At 43.9% G+C, this 26,198-nt stretch overlaps 1 protein-coding gene across 1 annotated transcript in view; it reads left to right on the top strand.

The window, feature by feature from the left end:
- Positions 1-26,198, top strand: part of nfia (nuclear factor I/A) — a 238,716-nt gene that overhangs the window by 169,468 nt on the left and 43,050 nt on the right. Inside the window, exons 3-4 of the mRNA XM_085773197.1 lie at positions 16,372-16,440; positions 22,707-22,781. Coding sequence (XP_085629323.1) covers positions 16,372-16,440; positions 22,707-22,781 — 144 coding nt within the window. The remainder of the gene's footprint in view (positions 1-16,371; positions 16,441-22,706; positions 22,782-26,198) is intronic.

A 26,198-nucleotide genomic window follows, 5' to 3' on the forward strand; every position in this document is an offset into this window, starting at 1 on the left:
GTGTGTGTGTGTGTGTGTGAGTGTGTGTGTGTGTGAGTGTGTGTGTCTGTGTGTGTGTGTGTGTGTGTGTGTGTGTGTGTGTGTGTGTGTGTGTGTGTGTGTGTGTGTGTGTGTGTGTGTGTGTGTTTTATCTGAGCCAGACATCCGTTCTCGCTCGGCCAGAGAGAGAAGAGAGAGAGAGAGAGAGATTAAGTTTCCAAAACAGTGAAGCAGCCAATCAGAGAGAGAGTTACTCCTCCTCCTCTTCATCATCCCTCCATCCTCGTCTTCATCTGCTGCTGCTGCACTCTTTTACTCTCCTCCTCTTCCTCCTCTTTCTCTCCCTCCTCTTCCTCCTTTACTCTCTCTCTTTTTCCCCCTCTCTTCCTCCTCTTCCTCCTTTACTCTCTCTCTTTTTCCTCCTTTACTCTCCTCCTCTTCCTCCTCTTCCTCTCCCTCCTTTTCTTCCTCCTTTACTCTCCTCCTCTTCCTCTCCCTCTCTCCCTCCTTTTGTTCCCTCTCTTCCTCCTCTCTCTCTCTTCACTCCTTTACTCCCCTCCTCTTCCTCCTCCTCTGCACTCCTTTACTCTCCTCCTCTTCCTCCTCTCCCTCCTCTTTCTCTCCCTCCTTTTCTTCCTCTTCTTCCTCCTCTTCCTCCTTTACTCTCCTCCTCTTCCTCCTCTTCCTCCTTTACTCTCCTCCTCTTCCTCCTCTTCCTCCTTTACTCTCCTCCTCTTCCTCATCTTCCTCTTCCTCCTTTACTCTCTCCCTCTCTCTCCTCTTTTTCCTCCTCTTCCTCCTTTACTCTCTCTCTCTTTTCCCCTCTCTCCCTCCTCTTCCTCTTTCTCTTTCTCCTTCTCTCTCCTCTTCCTCCTCTCTCCCCCTCCTTCCTCCTCTTTCTCTCTGCACTCCTTTACTCTCCTTCCTCCTCTCTCTCCTCTTCCTCCTCTTTCTATCCCTCCTTTTCTTCCTCCTTTACTCTCTCTCTTTTTCCCCCTCTCTTCCTCCTCTTCCTCCTTTACTCTCTCCTCTTCTTCCTCCTTTACTCTCCTCCTCTTCCTCCTCTTCCTCTCCCTCCTTTTCTTCCTCCTTTACTCTCCTCCTCTTCCTCTCCCTCTCTCCCTCCTTTTGTTCCCTCTCTTCCTCCTCTCTCTCCTTCCTCCTCTTTCTCTCTTCACTCCATTACTCTCTTCCTCCTTTTCTCCTTTTCTTCCTCCTCTCCCTCTCTCCCTCTCTCTCCTCTTCTTCCTCCTCTTCCTCCTTTACTCTCCTCCTCTTCCTCTTCCTCCTTTACTCTCTTAGTCTCTCTCTTCCTCTCTTCACTCCTTTACTCTCTCTCTCCTTCTCTCTCCTCTTCCTCCTCTCTCTCCTTCCTCCTCTTTCTCTTTTCACTGCTTTACTCTCCTCTTCCTCTCCCTCCTTTTATTCCTCCTCCTCTTCTCTCCCTCCCTCCCTCCTCCCTCCGTCTGCAGAGAAAAGAACCAAAGTCTTGAGCCGTGAGGTCGCTACTGGGGTGAAGCCTCCTGATTGGTCGGTTCGGCTTTCTGCCTCTTTCTGATTGGACGACAGCCGGGATGCGCTGTGATTGGCCGACGACAGCAGCGATCCTCAGTCACTGTAGCTCTCAGAGCAAATCAATAATTTATCAGTATTGATCAACCTGCAGAGGAGGAAGAGGAGGAGAGGATGGAGGGAGGGAGAGGAGGATGAGGGAGGGAGGGAAGAACAAAGAAGGAAGAGAGGATGTGAGGGAGGAAGAGAAGGAGGAGAAGAGGAGGAATGAAGGGAAGCAGGAAAAGAGGGAGAGAAGGAATCGGAAAAAAAAATAGTTGTAACAGAAAAACTTCTCTTCTTCAGATTGTGATATTGACTGAGTGTGTGTGTGTGTGTGTGTGTGTGTGTGTGTGTGTGTGTGTGTGTGTGTGTGTGTGTGTGTGTGTGTGTGTGTGTGTGTGTGTGTGTGTGTGTGTGTGTGTGTGTGTGGTTGTGTGTGTGTGTGTGTGTGTGTGTGTGTGTGTGTAGGTGTGTGTGTGTGTGTGTGTGTGTGTGTGTGTGTGCTGTCATCCATTAGAGAGCTATAATTATGCTAAGTGAGGCAGCGCTGCAGATCGATACGGCAATTCATCAATCAGACTCCGCCCACCAACAAAACACACACACACACACACACACACACCGTCTCAATCTGACCACTGACCACACACACACACACACACACACACACACGCATCTGCATTTCTATTTTAAATCAATATTTATCGATCAGTTTTAACTCTTCGTTTCCTCTGGAGAAGAAAAGTTTCTTTTATTTTATTTTAATGACAAAAAAATGTTTAAAAAACTACATTCTACATAAATTCAGTCCTGGTTTTTTGCGACAGAGTGACGCCTCTCACCCTGCAGAGACAGTTTATTCCTCTTCTTTATCTTCTTTTTATTTACAGTTTATCTCATTTGACCCTTTGTTGGCCTTCTGATTGGTCTGCTGTGATCCACCAATCAGAGCGCAGCGTTCTAAGGTTGGACGACTCTAGGATGAAACTCTATGAAACCAGATCGGTTGGCTACACTGCAAAAACTCAAATATCTCACCAAGAATATCTGTCTCATTTCTAGTCAAAACAAATCTCATTCTACTTAAAATCAGACTCATCACATTAAAAGCAGCTTGTTTTTAGACACTTTTTACTTCTTTCAAGCAGATTTTCACTTGGAATAAGTAGAAAAATCTGATAGTGGAGCAAGTTTTTCTTTCTTATTACAAACACAAAAAACTTGCTTTCACTGGCAGATTTTTCTACTTATTTCAAGTGAAAATTAGTTTGAAACAAGTGAAAATGATCTAAAAACAAGTTCATTTTTAGGTGATGAGTCTTAGTTTAAGTGGAAAGAGATTAGTTTTGACTAGAAATGAGACATTTTGACAAGAAATAAGACAAATATTCTTGGAAAGATGTTGAGTTTTTGCAGTGTAGACAGCAGTTTGTTCAACCAAAACTACTTTTTAATTTTTCAATATGGTTAAAATGTGTCTGAAGTTCCTGTAAAAGCAACTCACCATATCTGGAACGTATTCCCAGAGTCATTCTACTGTTTTAACCTCATGAAATCCTACACAAAACACACAATCAATTTAAAGATTTTAAGGATTTTAGAAAAAGACCTGAAAGTAACCAGTACTTTTCAGCCTTCCTACTAATTAACTCCAGTAAAAGTACTAATATTTGTCTTGGAAATGTATTCAAGTAAGAGTAATAAGTACCAAAGAAATCTAATACTCAAGCAAAGTACAAATCCTCTGGACCGACACGGTTGGTCAGCTGATGCTAGTTAGCACTCGCGCTAGTGGAAAACACGTTATAAAAGGCATCAAAAGTATCAGATTTCGAGCCAGATGCACAACAACACAATAACACAACAACACAACAACACATGAAAAGTAATAAAACAACCTTGTGCTCGTATCATGACACACACATTTCCTTCTGTTTAGCAGACACACACGTTTAGCTCTGTTGACACTTTTTCCTCCGCTGATAAACGTCCTTGTTGAAGCCAAGACGCTTTCAAAATAAAAGCTTCAATTTACAGTAACGTCAGCTATAAATAAAGAAATAAACGCCTGGCCTTAAAGAATGTTAATAAATACACAGAAGAACACATTCATAGAAACACTCTGCTCATACTAAAGGTCAATTAAATCATCATCATCACACTTCATCTTAGTTCAGATAATACAATACACACATGGCCGAAAGGGAAAGCTGATCTAGTCCCGCCCCCATTACCCACAGAATAATTATCTTCATCATAATCTTTTCTTTTGCTTTTTTACATTTTGACATAACATGTTCCAGCAGTAGGTAATAAACAGAGCTGCAGTCTGATTGGTTCGTTAGGTTTGAGCCCAGATTGAACTGTTTGTTTAGAGGTGAAAGTTTGGTTTTGCAAGAAGAGTCTGAGGTTTTGTGAATGTAGGCAAGGCAAGGCAATTTTATTAGTATAGCCCGTTTTTACCACCAGTTTGTCTCAAAGGGCTTTATTACATCCCATCATAACCAGGGCCGGCCCCTGGTATAAACCCTCTATGTGGTTGTTTAGGGCCACAGCCGTTAGGTGGGGGGCCACATGATCAGAAAGGTACCGGGGTTCATCAAGTCATTTAAACATCCTGAGGTCTGCACGTGCAGCTATGAGCTTTATATGTAATGTGAAGTCAATATTCAGCTTCTTTTATCTCACATTTGAGACATTTGGTGAAAATAGAACGGCAGAATGACAACATTTGTGCTCAAAAAGCAATCTGACAAAATGTCATTTTAGACTTGTTTTCTACACGTATCTATTACTGTATTCATATCCTATTTCAAGCACCAAAACAGTTCATTCTCATGACTGAAGGAGTGTTTTCACAAGGGATTTGAAATGTTTCAAAAAGCAGACCTCAAATTTCCAGCATTTGTCCTAAATTATTTCTTTCTACAGTGTTCTAGGACAAACTGGCCTCAGTGTGCTTACAGCGGAGGTTCTAATATTTAGACATAAAACACTTGAGTATTGTTACATCTGCAAGTATCTTAATAAGATACATTTAAGAAAATATGTAAAAGTGGAGAAAATGGCCTCAAACCTCAGAGGGATAAACACGTCTGTATTCAGTTTTAACCAGTGATTTGGTGTTTGTCTTAGAGTGCAGGGCCACAAACTAAAACCTTGTTCAGGGGGCCACCAACATCCTAGGGCCGGCCCTGGTCATAACAACATCCTCTGTCCTTAGACCCTCACATCCACTGAAGAAAAACTCCATAGAATGTAGCTTGAAAACAGTTTATAGAAAAGGAAAAAGAGAAAGAGCAGCTTCTCCTTCTGTCTCAGAGTGACGCCTCTCGTCTCAGCGAACGTCTTTTAGTTTAGTTTTTTCCTCTTTGACGACGTTTAGGATCTTTGAAACAGACGTTGTGTGTGTGTGTCTGTGTGTGTGTGTGTGTGTGTGTGTGTGTGTGTGTGTGTGTTTTTAAAAGATGAATTGATTTATCTCCTCTTTGAAAACCTTCGTCTTCATCTTCATCTTCATCTTGGTCTTCGTCGTCGTGGTGATGATGAAGACGAGCAGCCAGAGGTCAAAGGTCAAACTCACTTGTTGGATGGTTTCCAGTGGAGAAGCTGCAGATGGGTGTGTGTGTCTGTTTGTGTGTTTGTTTTTGTGTGTGTGTGTGTGTGTGTGTGTGTGTGTGTCTGTGTTTGTGTGTGTGTGTGTGTGTGTGTGTGTGTGTGTGTGTGTGTGTGTGTGTTTGTTTCTGTGTGTGTGTGTGTCTGTGTGTGTGGCGTCGGCCTCTTTTGTTCTGGCGCGAGGTGGCGAGTGGCAGCCGCTCAAAGGAAAACAACACACACACACACACACACACACACACACACACACAAGCTCCAAAATGGTTGCCAAGGCTTTAAGATGGCTGCCAGACACACACACGCACACACACACACACACACACACACACACACACACACACACACACACAGGCCAGGGGACGACTCTCTGTGTTTGTGCGACAGAAAATGTTAAAAGTGCGTTTGAAAATGTGAAGAAGTCTGAGTGTGTGTGTGTATTTATACGTGTGTGTGTGTGTGTGTGTGTGTGTGTGTGTGTGTGTGTGTTTATATGTACGTGTGTGTGTGTGTGTGTGTTTTCAGTGTGTGTGTGTGTGTGTGTGTGTGTGTGTAGCCGTTGGCAGCAGCTCCTTGGCAGCGGCGGCTGGTTGTGCGTCCAACAATAGAGACGACTAACGGGATTCTCTCTCTCTCTCTCTGTGTGTGTGTGTGTGTGTGTGTGTGTGTGTGAGGGCGAGAGACATAGAGAACACACGGAGAGAGAGAGAGAGAGAGAGAGAGAGAGAGAGAGAGAGAGAGAGAGAGAGAGGTTGGCCATCTTTATAAAATAAAATGGCGTCGTCGTCACCGTGGCGATGGCGTCTGGTCGACACGACGCTTCGTCTGCTGCTCAGACTTCATTTTATAATGACAGGAATGAAACTGAAACACACACACACACGTCTACAACACACACACACACTCACATTTATTTATTTACACACACATTTATTTATATTTATTTATTTACACGCACACACATTTACACACACACGGTATCGAGGCCGAGTCGCGGCGTCAAGAGTTCGATCGGGCCTGTGTGTGTTTTAGATTTTGTTTTCTGTGACTGTGTGTGTGTGTGTGTCTGTGTGTGTAAATGTGTGTGTAAATGTGTGTGTGTGTGTGTGTGTGTGTGTGTGTGTGTGTGTGTGTGTGTAAATGAGGTGTTTCTCCAAGATGGCGTCCGTCCGTCCGTCCGAACCATCAGGCCATCGCCACGGCAGCAGCAGGAGGAGGAGCTGGGTTAAAAAAAACAACAACTACTACCGGGCTTTTATTTTGGCGAGGCTCGTCACAGCGGCCAATAGGAGTGTGTGTCTCTCTCTGTGTGTGTGTGTGTGTGTGTGTGTGTGTGTGTGTGTGTGTGTGTGTGTGTGTGTGTGTTTGGCGAGCGGCCGTGCCAGAGTTCAAGATGCCAAGTCGAGGTCTTGATCCTCCAGAGCTGCTGGGAAACACACAACACACACACACACACACACACACACACACACACAGACACACACACACCTCCCTCTGGTGTGTGTGTGTGTGTGTGCGTGTGCGTGTGGCAGCAGAGTATAAATATATTTTTACGACTGTGATAATAATAATAATAATTTCCATTCTGTTAAAACGTTTCTTGTTTTAATTAAAGAGAAGAAACAGAAATAAAAACCAGTAAATGTAAAATGTACCTTTATTATTATTATTTTTATTATTATTAATATTGTATTATTATTTCATTTATTAGTTTATTAGAATGAGACGTCACATTAATGAACATAAAAACATAAAAACATGTCAATGTTCCAGATTGTAGCAAAGTGCTCATTTCCACCCAGAGTCCCATAATAAACATTAAAACAGTTCAATAACATTACACATAATAATAATGTAACGACACAAAGAGACAAAAAGACGACAATGACGATGAAAAACACACTGACAAACACATTCCACATTATTATTGATTATTGATTGATGATTATTTTGGTTGTATTTGTTATTTGCGTTGGTCTTTAAACATCTACACTCATCTACATCACAGATTCTCCCATGTACAGTGGTTATTAAATAAAACAAAATAACATAAAATAAAAGGGTAAAACAAACGATTGATTGATTGATTTAAATGTTTATTTTGAATATATAGTAATTAAAAAAGACAATAAGACAAAACATTTAAACATGAGACATAGAAATTCATAATTGAAAAGCAGTGTGAAGAAGTCAAACTTATAGACTTCCACCTCGTCTCATTAAATCATGAATAATTAATTCACCTGAACCTGTCGTATGTTACAAAAACATGAATATAATTTACATTTACACACATCTCTATGCATACAAACATACCCAAACTCTTTGTGTGTGTGTGTATGTGCACGTATGTTATTTTACAGATATGAAAGTCCAAGTTATTTTTTAATTTTCTTTCTGATCATTAGTTTCTGTGTTTAGTTATTGTCCCGTGCTCTCATTGGTCTGGATTCTGCTGTGTGTTTGTGTGTTTGGTTTGGGAAGCGTGAACCCGTCTTATTTTGAAAGGAACAACCAGGAAGTGATTATTTAAAAGCTGAGTTGTGTTCGATGTGTGAAGTTAATCTGAGTTTGACCTTTGACCCTCAGAGTCAAACTGATCGGTCACAGATGAAATAATAACACAAACTGGTCGTTATTATTATATTATGACGACGTTTATAATGGTTAAATTATTCTAATCAGTGTGTGTGTGTATATATATAGCTGTATATGTGTGTGTGTGTGTGTGTGTGTGTGTGTGTGTGTGTGTGTGTGTGTGTGTGTGTGTGTGTGTGCAGTGACTCACTCAGCTGATTTGTTGCCGTTATAAAAATGAATTCATCTCATTTCATTAAAACTGAAACTGAACATCGATCCACGTGTGTGTGTGTGTGTGTGTGTGTGTGTGTGTGTGTGTGTGTGTGTGTGTGTGTGTGTGTGTGTGTGTGTGTGTGTGTGTGTGTGTGTGTTTGTGTGTTATGTTTTGGCGGGAAGCTGTGGACGGTTCCAGTAAAAACAGGCCAACGTGTCGTCGTCGTCGTGGTGACGGAGTTTGACATGTAGCTCTCTCTCTCTCTCTCTCTCTGTAGTGTTGGCAGGTCTCTCGCCCCTCGCTCGCTCAGCCAAACAGAGAGGGAGAGAGAGAGGAGAAATAAGGAGGGAAAAAAGATAGAGAGAGAGAGAGGGAGAGAAAGGAGAAAGATGGAGGGACAAAAAAGATAGAGAGAGAGAGAGGGAGAGAAAGGAGAAAGAAGGAGGGACAAAAAAGATAGAGAGAGAGAGAGGGAGAGAAAGGAGAAAGAAGGAGGGAAAAAAGAGAGAGAGAAAAAAAAGAGGGAGAGAGAAAGGAGAAAGAAGGAGGGAAAAAGAGAGAGAGAGAAAAAAGAGAGAGAGAGGGAGAGAAAGGAGAAAGAAGGAGGGGGAAAAGAGAGAGAAAGAAGTAGGGAAAGAAGAGAGAGAGAGAAAAAAGAAAGAGAGCGAGAGAAAGGAGAAAGAAGGAGGGAAAAAGAGAGAGAGAAAGAAGTAGGGAAAAAAGAGAGAGAGAGAAAAAAAGAAAGAGAGAATGAGAGAAAGGAGAAAGAAGGAGGGAAAAAGAGAGAGAGAAAAAAGAGAGAGGGAGAGAGAGAAAAAAGAGGGAGAGAAAGGAGAAAGAAGGAGAGAAAAAAGAGAGAGGAAGAGAAAAGTGAAAGAGGGAGAGAAAAAACATAATTTTAATGTTGTACGCTTTGTCAATATAAGCAGCACTGCCTTGTGGTGCCAATAAAACTGTTTAAACTGAAAGAAGAGAGGAAGAGGAAAGAGGGAGAGAGAGAGAAGGAGAGAAAAAAGAGAGAAACAGGGAGAGAGAGGAAGAGAAAAGAGAAAGAGGCAGAAAGAAGGAGAGAAAAAAGAGAGAAAGATGGAGGGAGAGAGAGAGGAGGGTTTGATCTGTCAACATTTTTCATTTTTCAAAATAAAAGCCTTAGAGAATCAGTGACATCAGACTGTGATCGTGAGTCACTCGTCGCTTTTCAAATTAAAAGTCCAGATTAAAACTATAATGTTGTGTAAAGTACACACACACACACACACACACACACACAGACACACACACACACACACACACACACACACACACACACACACACACACACACACACACAGTTTGACTTGACTTTCCGACATTTGAATGTTTGAGGTTGTTTAATGGCAGTTTTTCAAAATAAAACCGTTGTAAACTTTTATTTTGAAGCCAGTGATTGAGAGACAGATAGATGATGATGATGATGATGATGATGATGATGATGATGATGATGATGAAGGTTTGACGCCTTCAGTCGACAGCGGTTTTCTGAACAAAGTGAAAAGTTACTCTGACGTTTTATTTTGAAGGTCAAGTTGAAGTTGGATGAAGAGAGGAGGAGAAGAGGAGAGGAGAGGAGGAGGAGTAGAGGAGGAGAGGAAGAGGAGAGGAGGAGAGGAGGAAGAGGAGAAGGAGGAGAGGAGGGAGAGGAGAGGAGGAAGAGGAGAAGGAGGAGAGGAGAGGAGGAGGAGTAAAGGAGGAGAGGAGAAGGAGGAGGAGGAAGAGGAGAGGAGAGGAGGAGTAGAGGAGGAAGAGGAGAGGAGGAGGAGGAGGAGGAGGAAGAGGAGAGGAGGAGGAGGAGGAGGAGAGGAGAAGAGGAGGAGAGAAGGAGTAGGATGAGAGGAGGGAGAGGAGGAGAGGAGAGGAGAAGGAGAGGAGGAGGAGAAGAGGAGGGAGAGGAGGAGGGAGAGGAGGAGAGGAGAAGGAGGAGGAGAGGAGGAAGAGGAGAGGAGAAGGAAGAGGAGGAGAGGAGAGGAGGAGAGGAGGAGTAGAGGAGGAGGAGAGAGGAGGAGGAGAGGAGGAGGAGTAGAGGAGAAGAGAGGGAGAGGAGGAGTAGGAGTAGGAGGAGAGGAGGAGAGGAGAGGAGGAAGAGGAGAAGGAGGAGAGGAGAGAAGGAGGAGAGGAGGAGAAGAGAAGGAGAGGAGGAGAAGGAAGAGGAGGAGAGGAGAAGGAGGAGAAGAAAGAGCGAAGGGGGAGACGACCCTTCAAAATAAAAGTGAAGCCTGCAGCGGTCGAGGTCTTTTACTTTGAAGGGTTTGGTGAGACGCTGGGGTGTGTTTGTTTCTCACGCCTCATTAGCATATTTAATTAACCCGGGGGGGGGGTGGGTTGGGGGGGGGGGGGGGGGGGGCGTGGGGCAGTGTGTGAAAGTCCCCCGCCCCCCCCCCCCCCTCCTGTGGTTGCCGTGGTTTCAGCCTGATGCTCGTTGTTTTAAGCTGCTGAAGCGAACAGACACAGTGAACAGTGTGTGTGTGTGTGTGTGTGTGTGGGGGGGGGGGTTAGAGGAGGGGGGCTGGGGCAGGTGGGATGGAAGGGAGGGGGGGGGGGGGATGGGGGGGTCACTGTAAAAAGTTAATGTTAGGAGAAGTTAAAACGTCTGATCAGCTGGTTCATCAGAGACAGAGAAACTTTTACTTTCTTACTAAAACGTGTTTACAAAGTTTGTTTGCACAGTTTGTTTACATGTTTACACAGTTTGTTTACACGCTTTACAAGCTGTTTTACAGAGAAACACTGTAAAAAATTCAAAAAACCCAACAACAACAACAAATCATGTGGAGGCAGCGGGGTTTTTTTTGTTATTTAATTAAATTTTTATTGAACTTTTAAGAAACATACAAATAAGTAGCTTCATTCAGCAGGTTCAAGAGACAGTTGTTTTCTTGTGTGTGTTTTGGTGTTGACGTCCTCTCACAGAGCAAAAGGAGAGATTATGAAATCCAAACAGATATGACACATAAGGAAATTAATCCACATGAGAAGAAACCGAGTCAAATAAATGATACAAGGTGCTGCATTTAGTCTCTATAGTCTGGTTTGTGTAACTCCAAAGAAGCTGCGTCTTCCTCTTTGCCTTTCAACCTACAGAGCAGCTTCATAAAGCCAGAATTAAAACAGTTTTTAGCAGCTTTTACTGCTGTGGCTCGGTTGCCGCGAATTGGCGATAGCCGATGCTAATTTCTGTTAGCCTGTCTATGGTGTTTTACATTACACGTTAGCATTAAGCTAGCGGGCTTTATATGCTTAGTTGAGAGCTGTGTGTGTTTTGAACGTTGTTTCAAACTATGTGGGTTTGATTGAACATCTTTGATGTTTAAATATATATATATATTGCCGCTTAATATATTGCTTTACTCCTCTTTGTATTTTGTATACCATTTTTACTGTAGGACAGGCTAGGACACCGTTTGTTTACTGTGGTCACTTCCGTCCCTCCCACACACCGCGCTGATTCGCTGAGGGCACCGCCAATCAGAATCGCCATAGCTAGCACACAGCCAATCAGAGCACCCGACGAGTCTACTCTCCCGACGGCCGACGAGTCCCGACTGAGCATGTTCATTCGGCCCCGACGAGACCCGACAAGAGCCGAGGCTCCCCGACGGAGAGGAACACACCAAACAGACGAGCTGCCGACGCCGTCCGACGAGGCCCGAGGCCCGACGGTCGGCTCGGTGTGTCCCTGGCTTTAGAGTCACTCTGGAAGCTGTAATCAGGCCCACCATGATAACAGAAAATGTTCCTTTAGATATGTTTGGTAGCTGAGACCTGTCCCCTAGAAGACACATAGCAGGAGTCAAGGGGACTGCTGAACCTTTCACTCAGGAAGTCCACAACTTCCACCCAGAATGGAGCCACTAATGTAGGCTACACTCCCATATACCAGTCCCTCCAGGAATTCGCGATGTTGCGATCGCAACAATTAACGCAAATTCAGCCAATCCCCGCGAATTTTTGCGATCTTGCAATTTTGTACAATCACCGCAACTTTTCCGCAAATTGGACCAATTGTCGGTGCTTTCCACTAGTTACACAGCAGAGAGTGTCGAGTCTGGACGGAGCGGTGGTTGAAAGTGAGTCCACGGAGGAACAGCGTGGCTGGGCTGACGGCAAGAAACTTGACACAACGTGCACAAAGTGATAAGTAAAGGAACACAAGCTGAGTTGAACGTGTGGAGTGTGTGAGTTGTCCTGGTTGACCACCCGAGGCTGTGTCAACCCCGCAGCACTCGCCGAGGGGGGATCCAGTGAGTGCGCCACTGCAGGGCCAGAGCGGAGCAGCCGGCGGCCAGGTGCCCCTCCCCCCATCCTAAGGCCCTGGACTTGAGTAGCCCCCCTCCCCTTTTTATTCAAAGACTGGACTGTTTTAATAAACCAGTTCTTTTACCACGATTTTTAAACAGACATTTTAATTAAAAGTAAAACAACTTTCAACTCTATATAATTTTCCTGTGCCTTTCTTAACAAGTGGAAAATTGCTGGTATAACATGACATCACATTAATTTGTGACATTTTAAAATTTTCAATTTTCCTTTGATTTTTAATTATTCAGAACAAAACTGCAACTTTTTTTTGCAACTTTCGCCGTCTCCCGCAATTTAATCGCAACAAAAGCGCTTAAAACATCGCAACATTCACCGCAATTTTTTCAAAATGTGGCCGCAAATTCAGGCATTTTAGGCCGCAACAATCACAAAAAAAGCCCGCGAAATCCTGGAGGGACTGGATATACAGTGCAAAAAAGTTCCCAGTCCTGTTTTACATTTCCAACACTTATTGTCATTCAACAGTTTCATTCTATGTGACCTCACAGCAGTGTGGTAACATCTGTGTATGATCTTGTCCTGTGTGAAGCAGTTTTTTAACTTCTCCTAGTGTCGATGTGACCTCGTCTGGGTTTTTGTCGCCTTGTCCCTTTTCTGCTTGTTAATCTCAAACACACACACAGACACACACAGACAGTTTAGTTACTTAACACTTTCCCGTCATGAATGAAGCCCCATAATAACTAAATGCTGCGTTGCCGTGGTAACGCCGTCGCTGCTGCAGCTGCAGCTCGTCGTCACTTTGTTAACGACATTTTATCATGATTAAAAAGTTTAAATGTGTTTGTGTGTAGCTGCAGCTGCTGGACGTCCCAGTGAAACTCTGTTCATCCGTCTCAGTCTCAGTCCGGCCCCTGAGTCTGAGTCATGGGGGGGGGGGAGAGGGGGGAGAGGGGGAGGAGAGGAGAGGGGGATGATGGGTAATATTTCTTCCACCGCCCGCCGCCTATTTTATCTGCAGCGCGGCCGATCGATGCTCCTGAAGCCGCTAAATCATTTGTAGGAGCGGGAGGGAGCTGCATCGCCGGGCAGAGAGCATGCTGGGAAATAAACAGGAGGGGGGAGGAGGGGTGAGGGGGGCAGGAGGGAGGGGGGAGGAGGGGTGAGGGGGGGGCAAAAGCAGCTGTGTTCACTCTACATGTCTGAGCTCTGGTCTACTTGCCAACAATGAGTACCCGGAAATGTTGAGTACCCCAAAGTTTTATGTTAGAAATAGATAGTATGGGTCCCCAGTATTCAGAAACTGCCGGATGCTAACTTATATATATTGGACAATTAGCATAATTAGTATAAATTAGCATAAATTAGCATAATTGCCTATATGGGCAATATTTCAACAAAATTGACTTGGCTGATCTGGGCAATATTGGAGTGGTTTTAGGGGTTATTGATGATGCTGAATCCATTTCTGACATTTTCAAAATTCAAAATGGCTGTCTAAACCGGAAGTGACCAGATTTTGAAATCCATCAAAATCGGCCCACTGGCGGTTAAAATCTGGTCACTTCCGGTTTAGACAGCAACAACATTACCAGGGCTGCCCCCAAATAGTTGACCAAGCATTATCGACCAAAAAGTAATTAGTCGACCTAAATTTCAACATTTGGAGGCGTGGCTTGTCAAAATTAAGTCAAAATCAATATGACTGAACCATGTGAAAGGTTGAAGGGCTTTTAATTTGAAGGGCCACATACAGGAAGTCGTGACACTCACTCCCTGTCAGTTTGTTTGTTTTTTTCTCTCTACACAGCAGGTCCCTGCGGCTGCGATGTCGTTGTTTTTACGTGTTGTTACGTGTCTGGTTTGGAGAAAAAAAAAAAAGGACTAGAATTGATAAGGGAATCGTTTGCAAAATTGGCAAACACTGGGAACCGATTCTCAACAAGAAGCGGTTTTCGATTCCCATCCCTAGTCTTCTGCGTGTTGCACCTTTAGTTCCTCTGTGTTCTGAGTCTCTCTGAGGAGATGAAAGTGTTTTCATCAATCAATCAATCAATCAATCAATCAAAAACTTTATTTATCCCCAAGGGGCAATTACTGTAAAAGCAGCAGGTAGAGCAGCAAGCTTACTGTAAGGTAAAAAAGAAAAACAAAGAAGATAAATATAAAATAATAAATGAATTAATTATCTCTAGACAATAACACACCGTGTACGTCGGTGTCTGAGTGGATCAATAACCAGATGATTAACTGATATATGAACTATAATGTTAATGTATTCATACTGAACCGCTGCAGTTCATACGTAGCAACGGTCAATAGAGAGAGTGTGTGTGCAGCTGCAGCGTCACTGTGTGTGTCTGTCTGTGTGTGTGTGTGTGTGTGTGTGTGTGTGTGTGTGTGTGTGTGTGTGTGTGTGTGAGTGATTTACACTCTCTGTGTTTTATTGCTTCACTCTGTCGGCTGCAGCAGGTGGAGTGTGTGTGTGTGTGTGTGTGTCTGTGTGTGTGTGAGAGAGAGAGACCAGGTGAAACCCAAGTCTTGTGGTATGGAGATCAATACAGCATCACACACACACAGACACACACAGTGTAGTAGCAGCAGTGTGTGTGTGTGTGTGTGTGTGTGTGTGTGTGTCATTGAGCCGCTCTGTGATTCACTCGTGGAAAATGAGAAGGAATGATGTGTGTGTGTGATGATGTCGTCACGTCCAGTGTTTCTGTTTACACTGTCACGTGGAGAGTCAGAGAACAGAACAGAGATTGCAGTCTCTTCTTATACCCTGCTTTATAACTCTGGTTGCTTCATTACCACACTGCAAAAAATCTAATATCTTACCAAGAATATTTGTCTTATTTCTAGTCAAAACTAATCTCATTCTACTTAAAATAAGACTCATCACATTAAAAGCAGCTTGTTTTTAGACACTTTTTACTTCTTTCAAGCAGATTTTCACTTGAAATAAGTAGAAAAATCTGATAGTGGAGCAAGTTTTTCTTTCTTATTACAAACACAAAAAACTTGCTTTCACTGGCAGATTTTTCTACTTATTTCAAGTGAAAATTTGTTTGAAACAAGTGAAAATGATCTAAAAACAAGTTAATGTTTAGGTGATGAGTCTTATTTTAAGTAGAAAGGGGTTGTTTTGACTAGAAATGAGACATTTTGACAAGAAAGAAGACAAATATTCTTGGAAAGATTATGAGTTTTTGCAGTGTACAAGCACTTGTAGCTTTCCCAGGCAATAACACAATCCAACAGATGTGTTACACTGCAAAAACTCAAAATCTTACCAAGAATATTTGTCTTATTTCTAGTCAAAACTAATCTCATTCTACTTAAAATAAGTCGTCACATTAAAAAGCAGCTTGTTTTTAGACACTTTTTACTTCTTTCAAGCAGATTTTCACTTGAAATAAGTAGAAAAATCTGATAGTGGAGCAAGTTTTTCTTTCTTATTACAAGTACAAAAAACCTTTTCTACTTATTTCAAGTGAAAATTAGTTTGAAACAAGTGAAAATGATCTAAAAACAAGTTCATTTTTAGGTGATGAGTCTTATTTTAAGTGGAAAGAGGTTAGTTTTGACTAGAAATGAGACATTTTGACAAGAAATTAGACAAATATTCTTGGAAAGATGTAGAGTTTTTGCAGTGTAGCTACTCAACAAATGTCTACCCCAGTTATTGTTTTACCTATTTACAGCCTCGATGAGTTAGTAAAGGAGGTTGTACTGTACGTGGGTCGTCATCCTAGTGTCCTGGTTTTCCCTGTTAAAAGGGTTTTCCATGGAGTTTTTCCTCAGTGGATGTGAGGGTCTAAGGACAGAGGATGTTGTTATGATGGGATGTAAAGCCCTTTGAGACAAACTGCTGGTAAAAACGGGCTATACAAATAAAATTAGATACTACTTATTACAAGGAAAACACACAGAAATCTGATTGGATCAGACCCTCGCTTTATTATTTGTAGTAAATGGTTGAGATCTGTGTGTGTGTGTGTGTGTGTGTGTGTGTGTGTGTGTGTGTCTGTGTCTGTGTGATTGTGTGTGTGTGTGTGTGTGTGTGTGTGTGTGTTTCCTCCAGTTGTTGCTCGTCTCTTCTCATACATGTGTTCATCTGTTTGTTTTCCCTCCAGAAGCCAGCAGCCAATCAGAGAGCCCCAACCAGGCCAGCGACTCGGACATCAAGGAGCAGCCGGAGAACGGTGAGAAACACACACAGACACACACAGACACAGACACACACACACACACACAGACAGCTGTACGTGTTGTAATCTATGAACACACACACACACACACACTGACTCAAGGTGACCTGTGTTTGACCCTGGTGGTCAGACGGAGAGAGGCTGTGGTTGTAACACACACACACACACACACACACACACACACACACACACACACACACACACACACAAACACACACACAGATTGTTTGTGTGTGTGTGTGACAGACTTTTAAGTGTATGTGTGTTGATGGATGTCAGAGTGTGTGTATGGGAGAGGATATCCTCTCTGGTTTTATCTGTGTGTGTGTGTGTGTGTGTGTGTGTGTGTGTGTGTGTGTGTGTGTGTGTGTGTGTGTGTGTGTGTGTGTGTGTGTGAGACCTTGACCCTGGGGCTGCAGCTACGTGCTGGTAGACACACACACACACACACACACACACACACACACACACACACACTCTGGCTCCAGCTGGCAGTGATTATCCTCGTTGGGAAACAGAAGCTTCCACTTCTCAGCTGCTTCACTTCCTCTGATACTGGTAGTAGTAGTACTGCTGTTAGTACTACTACCAATACTGTTAGAACTACTGGTAATACTACTAAAGTACTACTGTTAAAGGGATAGTTCAACATTTTGGCAAATTAGCCCATTGCCATAATCCCTATTATAGTCATCAAACTCATCAAATACACAATCCAACAACTCCAAAACGCTCTGGTGGACAAGTTGTGAGCTGCACATTCACCACGCTAAAAACGGCAATTCCCCTTTAACATTAAAAAAAAAAGCGGTATAGCAGAACAGCAAGACAACATAACCATACACACATGACAATATGTTGCTATGGTGATGATGGCGTAACTCTGTAGCGGTGGACGGCCAAAGTTAAAATATTTTAACTTTAAGCGGTGTTGCTGTCGGCCTCCACAAAGTTTTTCCGTCTTTCTCTCGTCCACTAAAATGACATCCGGTACGTTCAGGAAATGCATTCTCTATCCGGTCTGCCGTATTTCCTTCAGGAAAAGCATTCTCTATCCGGTCTGCCGCATTTCCTTCAGGAAAAGCATTCTCTATCCGGTCTGCCGCATTTCCTTCAGGAAATGCATTCTCTATCCGGTCTGCCGCATTTCCTTCAGGAAAAGCATTCTCTATCCGGTCTGCCGCATTTCCTTCAGGAAATGCATTCTCTATCCGGTCTGCCGCATTTCCTTCAGGAAAAGCATTCTCTATCCGGTCTGCCGCATTTCCTTCAGGAAAAGCATTCTCTATCCGGTCTGCCGCATTTCCTTCAGGAAATGCATTCTCTATCCGGTCTGCCGCATAGAGAATGCATTTCTTGAAGGAAATGCATTCTCTGTCCGGTCTGCCGTATTTCCTTCAGGAAATGCATTCTCTATCCGGTCTGCCGCATTTCCTTCAGGAAAAGCATTCTCTATCCGGTCTGCCGCATTTCCTTCAGGAAATGCATTCTCTATCCGGTCTCTATCCGGTCTGCCGTATTTCCTTCAGGAAATGCATTCTCTGTCCGGTCTGCTGTATTTCCTTCAGGAAAAGCATTCTCTATCCGGTCTGCCGCATTTCCTTCAGGAAAAGCATTCTCTATCCGGTCTGCCGCATTTCCTTCAGGAAAAGCATTCTCTATCCGGTCTGCCGCATTTCCTTCAGGAAATGCATTCTCTATCCGGTCTGCCGCATAGAGAATGCATTTCTTGAAGGAAATGCATTCTCTGTCCGGTCTGCCGTATTTCCTTCAGGAAATGCATTCTCTATCCGGTCTGCCGCATTTCCTTCAGGAAAAGCATTCTCTATCCGGTCTGCCGCATTTCCTTCAGGAAATGCATTCTCTATCCGGTCTGCCGCATAGAGAATGCATTTCTTGAAGGAAATGCATTCTCTATCCGGTCTGCTGTATTTCCTTCAGGAAATGCATTCTCTGTCTGCCGTATCAGGAAATGCATTGTCTGTCCGGTCTGCTGTATTTCCTTCAGGAAATGCATTGTCTGTCCGGTCTGCTGTATTTCCTTCAGGAAATGCATTCTCTGTCCGGTCTGCCGTATCAGGAAATGCATTCTCTGTCCGGTCTGCCGTATCAGGAAATGCATTCTCTGTCCGGTCTGCCGTATCAGGAAATGCATTCTCTGTCTGGTCTGCCGTATTTCCTTCAGGAAATGCATTCTCTGTCTGGTCTGCCGTATTTCCTTCAGGAAATGCATTCTCTGTCTGGTCTGCCGTATTTCCTTCAGGAAATGCATTCTCTTCTATCCGGTCTCTATCCGGTGTGCCGTATTTCCTTCAGGAAATGCATTCTCTATCCGGTCTGCCGCATTTCCTTCAGGAAATGCATTCTCTTCTATCCGGTCTCTGTCCGGTCTGCCGTATTTCCTTCAGGAAATGCATTCTCTATCCGGTCTGCCGCATTTCCTTCAGGAAAAGCATTCTCTATCCGGTCTGCCGCATTTCCTTCAGGAAATGCATTCTCTATCCGGTCTGCCGCATAGAGAATGCATTTCTTGAAGGAAATGCATTCTCTATCCGGTCTGCTGTATTTCCTTCAGGAAATGCATTCTCTGTCTGCCGTATCAGGAAATGCATTGTCTGTCCGGTCTGCTGTATTTCCTTCAGGAAATGCATTCTCTGTCCGGTCTGCCGCATTTCCTTCAGGAAATGCATTCTCTATCCGGTCTGCCGCATTTCCTTCAGGAAAAGCATTCTCTATCCGGTCTGCCGCATTTCCTTCAGGAAATGCATTCTCTATCCGGTCTGCCGCATAGAGAATGCATTTCTTGAAGGAAATGCATTCTCTATCCGGTCTGCTGTATTTCCTTCAGGAAATGCATTCTCTGTCTGCCGTATCAGGAAATGCATTGTCTGTCCGGTCTGCTGTATTTCCTTCAGGAAATGCATTCTCTGTCCGGTCTGCCGTATCAGGAAATGCATTCTCTGTCCGGTCTGCCGTATCAGGAAATGCATTCTCTGTCCGGTCTGCCGTATCAGGAAATGCATTCTCTGTCTGGTCTGCCGTATTTCCTTCAGGAAATGCATTCTCTGTCTGGTCTGCCGTATTTCCTTCAGGAAATGCATTCTCTGTCTGGTCTGCCGTATTTCCTTCAGGAAATGCATTCTCTATCCGGTCTGCCGCATTTCCTTCAGGAAAAGCATTCTCTATCCGGTCTGCCGCATTTCCTTCAGGAAATGCATTCTCTATCCGGTCTGCCGCATAGAGAATGCATTTCTTGAAGGAAATGCATTCTCTATCCGGTCTGCTGTATTTCCTTCAGGAAATGCATTCTCTGTCTGCCGTATCAGGAAATGCATTGTCTGTCCGGTCTGCTGTATTTCCTTCAGGAAATGCATTCTCTGTCCGGTCTGCCGCATTTCCTTCAGGAAATGCATTCTCTATCCGGTCTGCCGCATTTCCTTCAGGAAAAGCATTCTCTATCCGGTCTGCCGCATTTCCTTCAGGAAATGCATTCTCTATCCGGTCTGCCGCATAGAGAATGCATTTCTTGAAGGAAATGCATTCTCTATCCGGTCTGCTGTATTTCCTTCAGGAAATGCATTCTCTGTCTGCCGTATCAGGAAATGCATTGTCTGTCCGGTCTGCTGTATTTCCTTCAGGAAATGCATTCTCTGTCCGGTCTGCCGTATCAGGAAATGCATTCTCTGTCCGGTCTGCCGTATCAGGAAATGCATTCTCTGTCCGGTCTGCCGTATCAGGAAATGCATTCTCTGTCTGGTCTGCCGTATTTCCTTCAGGAAATGCATTCTCTGTCTGGTCTGCCGTATTTCCTTCAGGAAATGCATTCTCTATCCGGTCTGCCGCATTTCCTTCAGGAAAAGCATTCTCTATCCGGTCTGCCGCATTTCCTTCAGGAAATGCATTCTCTATCCGGTCTGCCGCATAGAGAATGCATTTCTTGAAGGAAATGCATTCTCTATCCGGTCTGCTGTATTTCCTTCAGGAAATGCATTCTCTGTCTGCCGTATCAGGAAATGCATTGTCTGTCCGGTCTGCTGTATTTCCTTCAGGAAATGCATTCTCTGTCCGGTCTGCCGCATTTCCTTCAGGAAATGCATTCTCTATCCGGTCTGCCGCATTTCCTTCAGGAAAAGCATTCTCTATCCGGTCTGCCGCATTTCCTTCAGGAAATGCATTCTCTATCCGGTCTGCCGCATAGAGAATGCATTTCTTGAAGGAAATGCATTCTCTATCCGGTCTGCTGTATTTCCTTCAGGAAATGCATTGTCTGTCTGCCGTATCAGGAAATGCATTCTCTGTCCGGTCTGCTGTATTTCCTTCAGGAAATGCATTGTCTGTCCGGTCTGCTGTATTTCCTTCAGGAAATGCATTCTCTGTCCGGTCTGCCGTATCAGGAAATGCATTCTCTGTCCGGTCTGCCGTATCAGGAAATGCATTCTCTGTCCGGTCTGCCGTATCAGGAAATGCATTCTCTGTCTGGTCTGCCGTATTTCCTTCAGGAAATGCATTCTCTGTCTGGTCTGCCGTATTTCCTTCAGGAAATGCATTCTCTGTCTGGTCTGCCGTATTTCCTTCAGGAAATGCATTCTCTATCCGGTCTGCCGCATTTCCTTCAGGAAAAGCATTCTCTATCCGGTCTGCCGCATTTCCTTCAGGAAATGCATTCTCTATCCGGTCTGCCGCATAGAGAATGCATTTCTTGAAGGAAATGCATTCTCTATCCGGTCTGCTGTATTTCCTTCAGGAAATGCATTCTCTGTCTGCCGTATCAGGAAATGCATTGTCTGTCCGGTCTGCTGTATTTCCTTCAGGAAATGCATTCTCTGTCCGGTCTGCCGCATTTCCTTCAGGAAATGCATTCTCTATCCGGTCTGCCGCATTTCCTTCAGGAAAAGCATTCTCTATCCGGTCTGCCGCATTTCCTTCAGGAAATGCATTCTCTATCCGGTCTGCCGCATAGAGAATGCATTTCTTGAAGGAAATGCATTCTCTATCCGGTCTGCTGTATTTCCTTCAGGAAATGCATTGTCTGTCTGCCGTATCAGGAAATGCATTCTCTGTCCGGTCTGCTGTATTTCCTTCAGGAAATGCATTGTCTGTCCGGTCTGCTGTATTTCCTTCAGGAAATGCATTCTCTGTCCGGTCTGCCGTATCAGGAAATGCATTCTCTGTCCGGTCTGCCGTATCAGGAAATGCATTCTCTGTCCGGTCTGCCGTATCAGGAAATGCATTCTCTGTCTGGTCTGCCGTATTTCCTTCAGGAAATGCATTCTCTTCTATCCGGTCTCTGTCCGGTCTGCCGTATTTCCTTCAGGAAATGCATTCTCTGTCCGGTCTGCCACCAGACTCCATGTGACTGCAGCATAACAGCAGTACTGACAGTAGTACTAACAGTACTACTACTGTTAGTACTACTTTTTAGTACAACTGTTAGTACAACTTTTTAGTACTACTGTTAGTAACTGTTGCTATGGATACTTCTGATGTTGGCACTGTTGGTCTCTAATAGTACTAATATTACCAATACTACTAATATTACTAATAGTACTAGTAGTAGTAGGCTAATAGAAGTATGAACTAACACTCCTGCTGCTGCTGCTGCTTCAGTAACAACCGTCAAAGTCAAAGTCAAAGATATCTTTATTATCCTCTGGGGGGCAATTCGTAAACCAAACACATCTCCGCCCACACCAGTACGTCTTCCCCAGAATGAGGGAATAAATCAAAGCAGAAGTAAGCGGAGTATTTGTGTTAATATAAGTCTTAAATAGTTCTATCTTCTTAAAGCAGAAGTAAGTGATATATTTGTGTTAATATAAGTCTTAAATAGTTGTATCTTCCGACAGCAATCACTTCTATAGAGTGTTTGGTCTGAAACACGGGTCTGTCAGTCACTCTGCTCTGCTCTGAGCCCAGGAGAAAACTTTCCTTGTATCCTACAACCTTTATCCAATGAGGAGAGAGAACGGCATAAAGGGGCGGTCCTCTCTGTGTGTGCAGCCAAGGGATGCGCCTGAATGTGGTGACGTAGGGACGAGGACCAATAGATCCATGACGAGGGCGGGGACTGCTAACTCCATCTGCTGACAAGAAGTTAGACTAAACCACCGGATCACTTACTGATAGCTTAAACTCCATAAAATGCTTCTTTATGAAAGAAAAATAGATGTTTATACTACATACTATAATAATCACTGTTCAATGATCAATACAGTGATCGGTGTGTTAACTGCAGCTCTGTCTCTGTGTCTCTGCTACAGGTCACCTGGGTTTCCAGGACAGCTTCGTCACACCGGGAGTCTTCACCGTGGCCGAGCTCGTACGAGTCTCACAGAGTAAGTTCCCTCTCTCCCTCCAGAGCAGTGATTGGATTGCAGATCTGTCATCGATAGTGGATCTAATGTGATTCCCCCCAGACCAGACACACAATACACACACACACACACACACACACACACACACACACACACACACACACACACACACACAAAACAAATCTCATTCTACTTAAAATCAGACTCATCACATTAAAAAGCAGCTTGTTTTTAGACACTTTTTACTTCTTTCAAGCAGATTTTCACTTGAAATAAGTAGAAAAAATCTGATAGTGGAGCAAGTTTTTCTTTCTTATTACAAACACAAAAAACTTGCTTTCACTGGCAGATTTTTCTACTTATTTCAAGTGAAAATTAGTTTGAAACAAGTGAAAATGATCTAAAAACAAGTTCATTTTTAGGTGATGAGTCTTATTTTACGTGGAAAGAGATTAGTTTTGACTAGAAATAAGACAAATATTCTTGGAAAGATGTTGAGTTTTTGCAGTGAGGAGGAGGAAGAGGAAGAGGAGGTGCACTGCAAAAACTCAAATATCTTACCAAGAATATTTGTCTCATTTCTAGTCAAAACAAATCTCATTCTACTTAAAATAAGACTCATCACATTAAAAGCAGCTTGTTTTTAGACACTTTTTACTTCTTTCAAGCAGATTTTCACTTGAAATAAGTAGAAACATCAGATTGAACCGGGTTTACATCGTGTTTCCTCCTGGTATCAAACATCGTCTCGTTATTTATGACATCACCTGTCAGCAGTGACATCATCAGCCCCGACCAATCAGCTTCCTCCCCTCTCTCTCTCTCTCTCTCTGTCTCTCTCTCTGAAGTCATTTAATAAAAAGGAAATATCCGAGAGAGGGAGGCGGAGAGAAGGAGAGAGGGATGAGATGAGATGGACGTGTGATAGACAGAGAGAGAGAAAGAGAGAGAGAGAGAATGAAAGAGAGAACGAGGGACGAGTGACCTTTAAAAAGTGCCGACATGCAGGAGAGAGAGAGAGAGAGAGAGTGACAGAGAGCGCAGTGGGATCTATATGAGTCTGTCGATCGGCCACCGCTAACAATAGGAGATGTAAAGTGCCTGTCAGCACACACACACACACACACACACACACACGCACACACACACACACACGCACACACACACCCCTGATCAAAGAGTCATTGATCACACACACACACACGCTGCTTGATCAGATGCTGCGCTATCTCACACAGTCACTTAATCACACGCACACACACATTCTCACTGCAATACTGTGTGTGTGTGTGTGTGTGTGTGTGTGTGTGTGTGTGTGTGTGTGTGTGTGTGTGTGTGAGGAGGGCTCTCACACACTCAAACACACACACTTACACACACATTGACACACACACACACCCGTTGAGAGGAAGTGAAGTGTGTGAATGATCCACAGTAACTGCAGCGTTAGAGAAACTCACAACTTCACTTCAACAACCAGGAAGTTCCTGTTGCTGCATCACTACCAATTTGACAAAATGTTGAACTATCCCTTTAGATAGTTCAACATTTTGTCAAATTGGCCCATTGCCATAATCCCTATAGTCATAGCAGTAGGTTTGTTACCTTTAATTGTCGGTGCAAGCTGTTTTTAGAACGGCGGAGCAGAGCCGTGAGCTGCTCAGAGCTACGCTACGGAGGCTCATTATGGGATTTCTTGGTTTCCCTCATCAAACTCATCAAATACACAATCCAACAACTCCACAACGCTCTGGTGGACAAGTTGTGAGCTGCACATTCACCACGCTATGAGATAATAACACAACGTTACCACACAGAGTTGTTGTAGAGGGAAATTCAGAGACTGTTGATGAAAAACTGTCCCTGAAGGCAACGTGCATCAGCGGTTTTACATGACTGCAATGGGCCAATTTGCCAAAATGGTGAACTATCCCTTTAACGTCTCGTTAACGTCTCCTATACTTAACGTTTCATTATCTCTGTAGATCTGTAGCTTTGTAGCTCCATATCTCTTTAGCTTTGTAGCTCTGTATCTCTGTAGCTTCGTATCTCTGTATCTCTGTAGCTCTGCAGCCCCGTAGCTCTGTAGCTCTGTAGCTCTGTATCTCTGTAGCCTCGTAGCTCTGTATCCCTGTAGCCCCGTAGCTCTGTAGCTCTGTATCCCTGTAGCCCTATAGCTCTGTAGCTCTGTATCTCTGTAGCCCCGTAGCTCTGTATCCCTGTAGCCCCGTAGCTCTGTATCTCTGCAGCCCTATAGCTCTGTAGCTCTGTATCTCTGTAGCCCCGTAGCTCTGTATCTCTGTATCTCTGCAGCCCTATAGCTCTGTATCTCTGTATCTCTGCAGCCCCATAGCTCTGTATCTCTGTAGCTCCGTATCTCTGTATCTCTGTAGCTCTGTAGCTCCGTATCTCTGTAGCTCCGTATCACTTTAGCTCTGTAGCTCCGTAGCTCTGTAGCTCTTTAGCTCTGTAGCTCTGTATCTCTGTAGCTCCGTATCTCTGTAGCTCCGTATCTCTGTAGCTCCGTATCTCTTTAGCTCTGTAGCTCTGTATCTCTTTAGCTCTGTAGCTCTGTATCTCTGTAGCTCCGTATCTCTTTAGCTCTGTAGCTTTGTAGCTCTGTAGCTCTTTAGCTCTGTAGCTCTGTATCTCTGTAGCTCCGTATCACTTTAGCTCTGTAGCTCCGTAGCTCTGTAGCTCTTTAGCTCTGTAGCTCTGTATCTCTGTAGCTCCGTATCTCTGTAGCTCCGTATCTCTATAGCTCTGTATCTCTTTAGCTCTGTAGCTCCGTATCTCTGTAGCTCCGTATCTCTTTAGCTCTGTAGCTCCGTATCTCTTTAGCTCTGTAGCTCTGTATCTCTTTAGCTCTGTATCTCTTTAGCTCTGTAGCTCTGTATCTCTGTAGCTCCGTATCTCTTTAGCTCTGTAGCTCTGTATCTCTTTAGCTCTGTATCTCTTTAGCTCTGTAGCTCCGTATCTCTGTAGCTCCGTAGCTCTGTATCTCTGTAGCTCCGTATATCTTTAGCTCCGTATCTCTTTAGCTCTGTAGCTCTGTATCTCTTTAGCTCTGTATCTCTTTAGCTCTGTAGCTCTGTATCTCTGTAGCTCCGTATCTCTTTAGCTCTGTAGCTCTGTATCTCTTTAGCTCTGTATCTCTTTAGCTCTGTAGCTCCGTATCTCTGTAGCTCCGTAGCTCTGTATCTCTGTAGCTCCGTATATCTTTAGCTCTGTATCTCTTTAGCTCTGTAGCTCCGTATCTCTGTAGCTCTGTATCTCTGTAGCTCCGTATCTCTTTAGCACCGTAGCTCTGTATCTCTGTAGCTCCGTATCTCTGTAGCTCCGTATCTCTTTAGCACCGTATCTCTTTAGCTCTGTATCTCTTTAGCTCTGTAGCTTTGTAGCTCTGTATCTCTTTAGCTCTGTAGCTCCGTATCTCCG

Source organism: Trachurus japonicus, chromosome 4 (genome assembly GCF_045865225.1).
Source record: "Trachurus japonicus isolate A0001 chromosome 4, Traja_1.0".
Taxonomy (NCBI): Eukaryota; Metazoa; Chordata; class Actinopteri; order Carangiformes; family Carangidae; genus Trachurus; species Trachurus japonicus.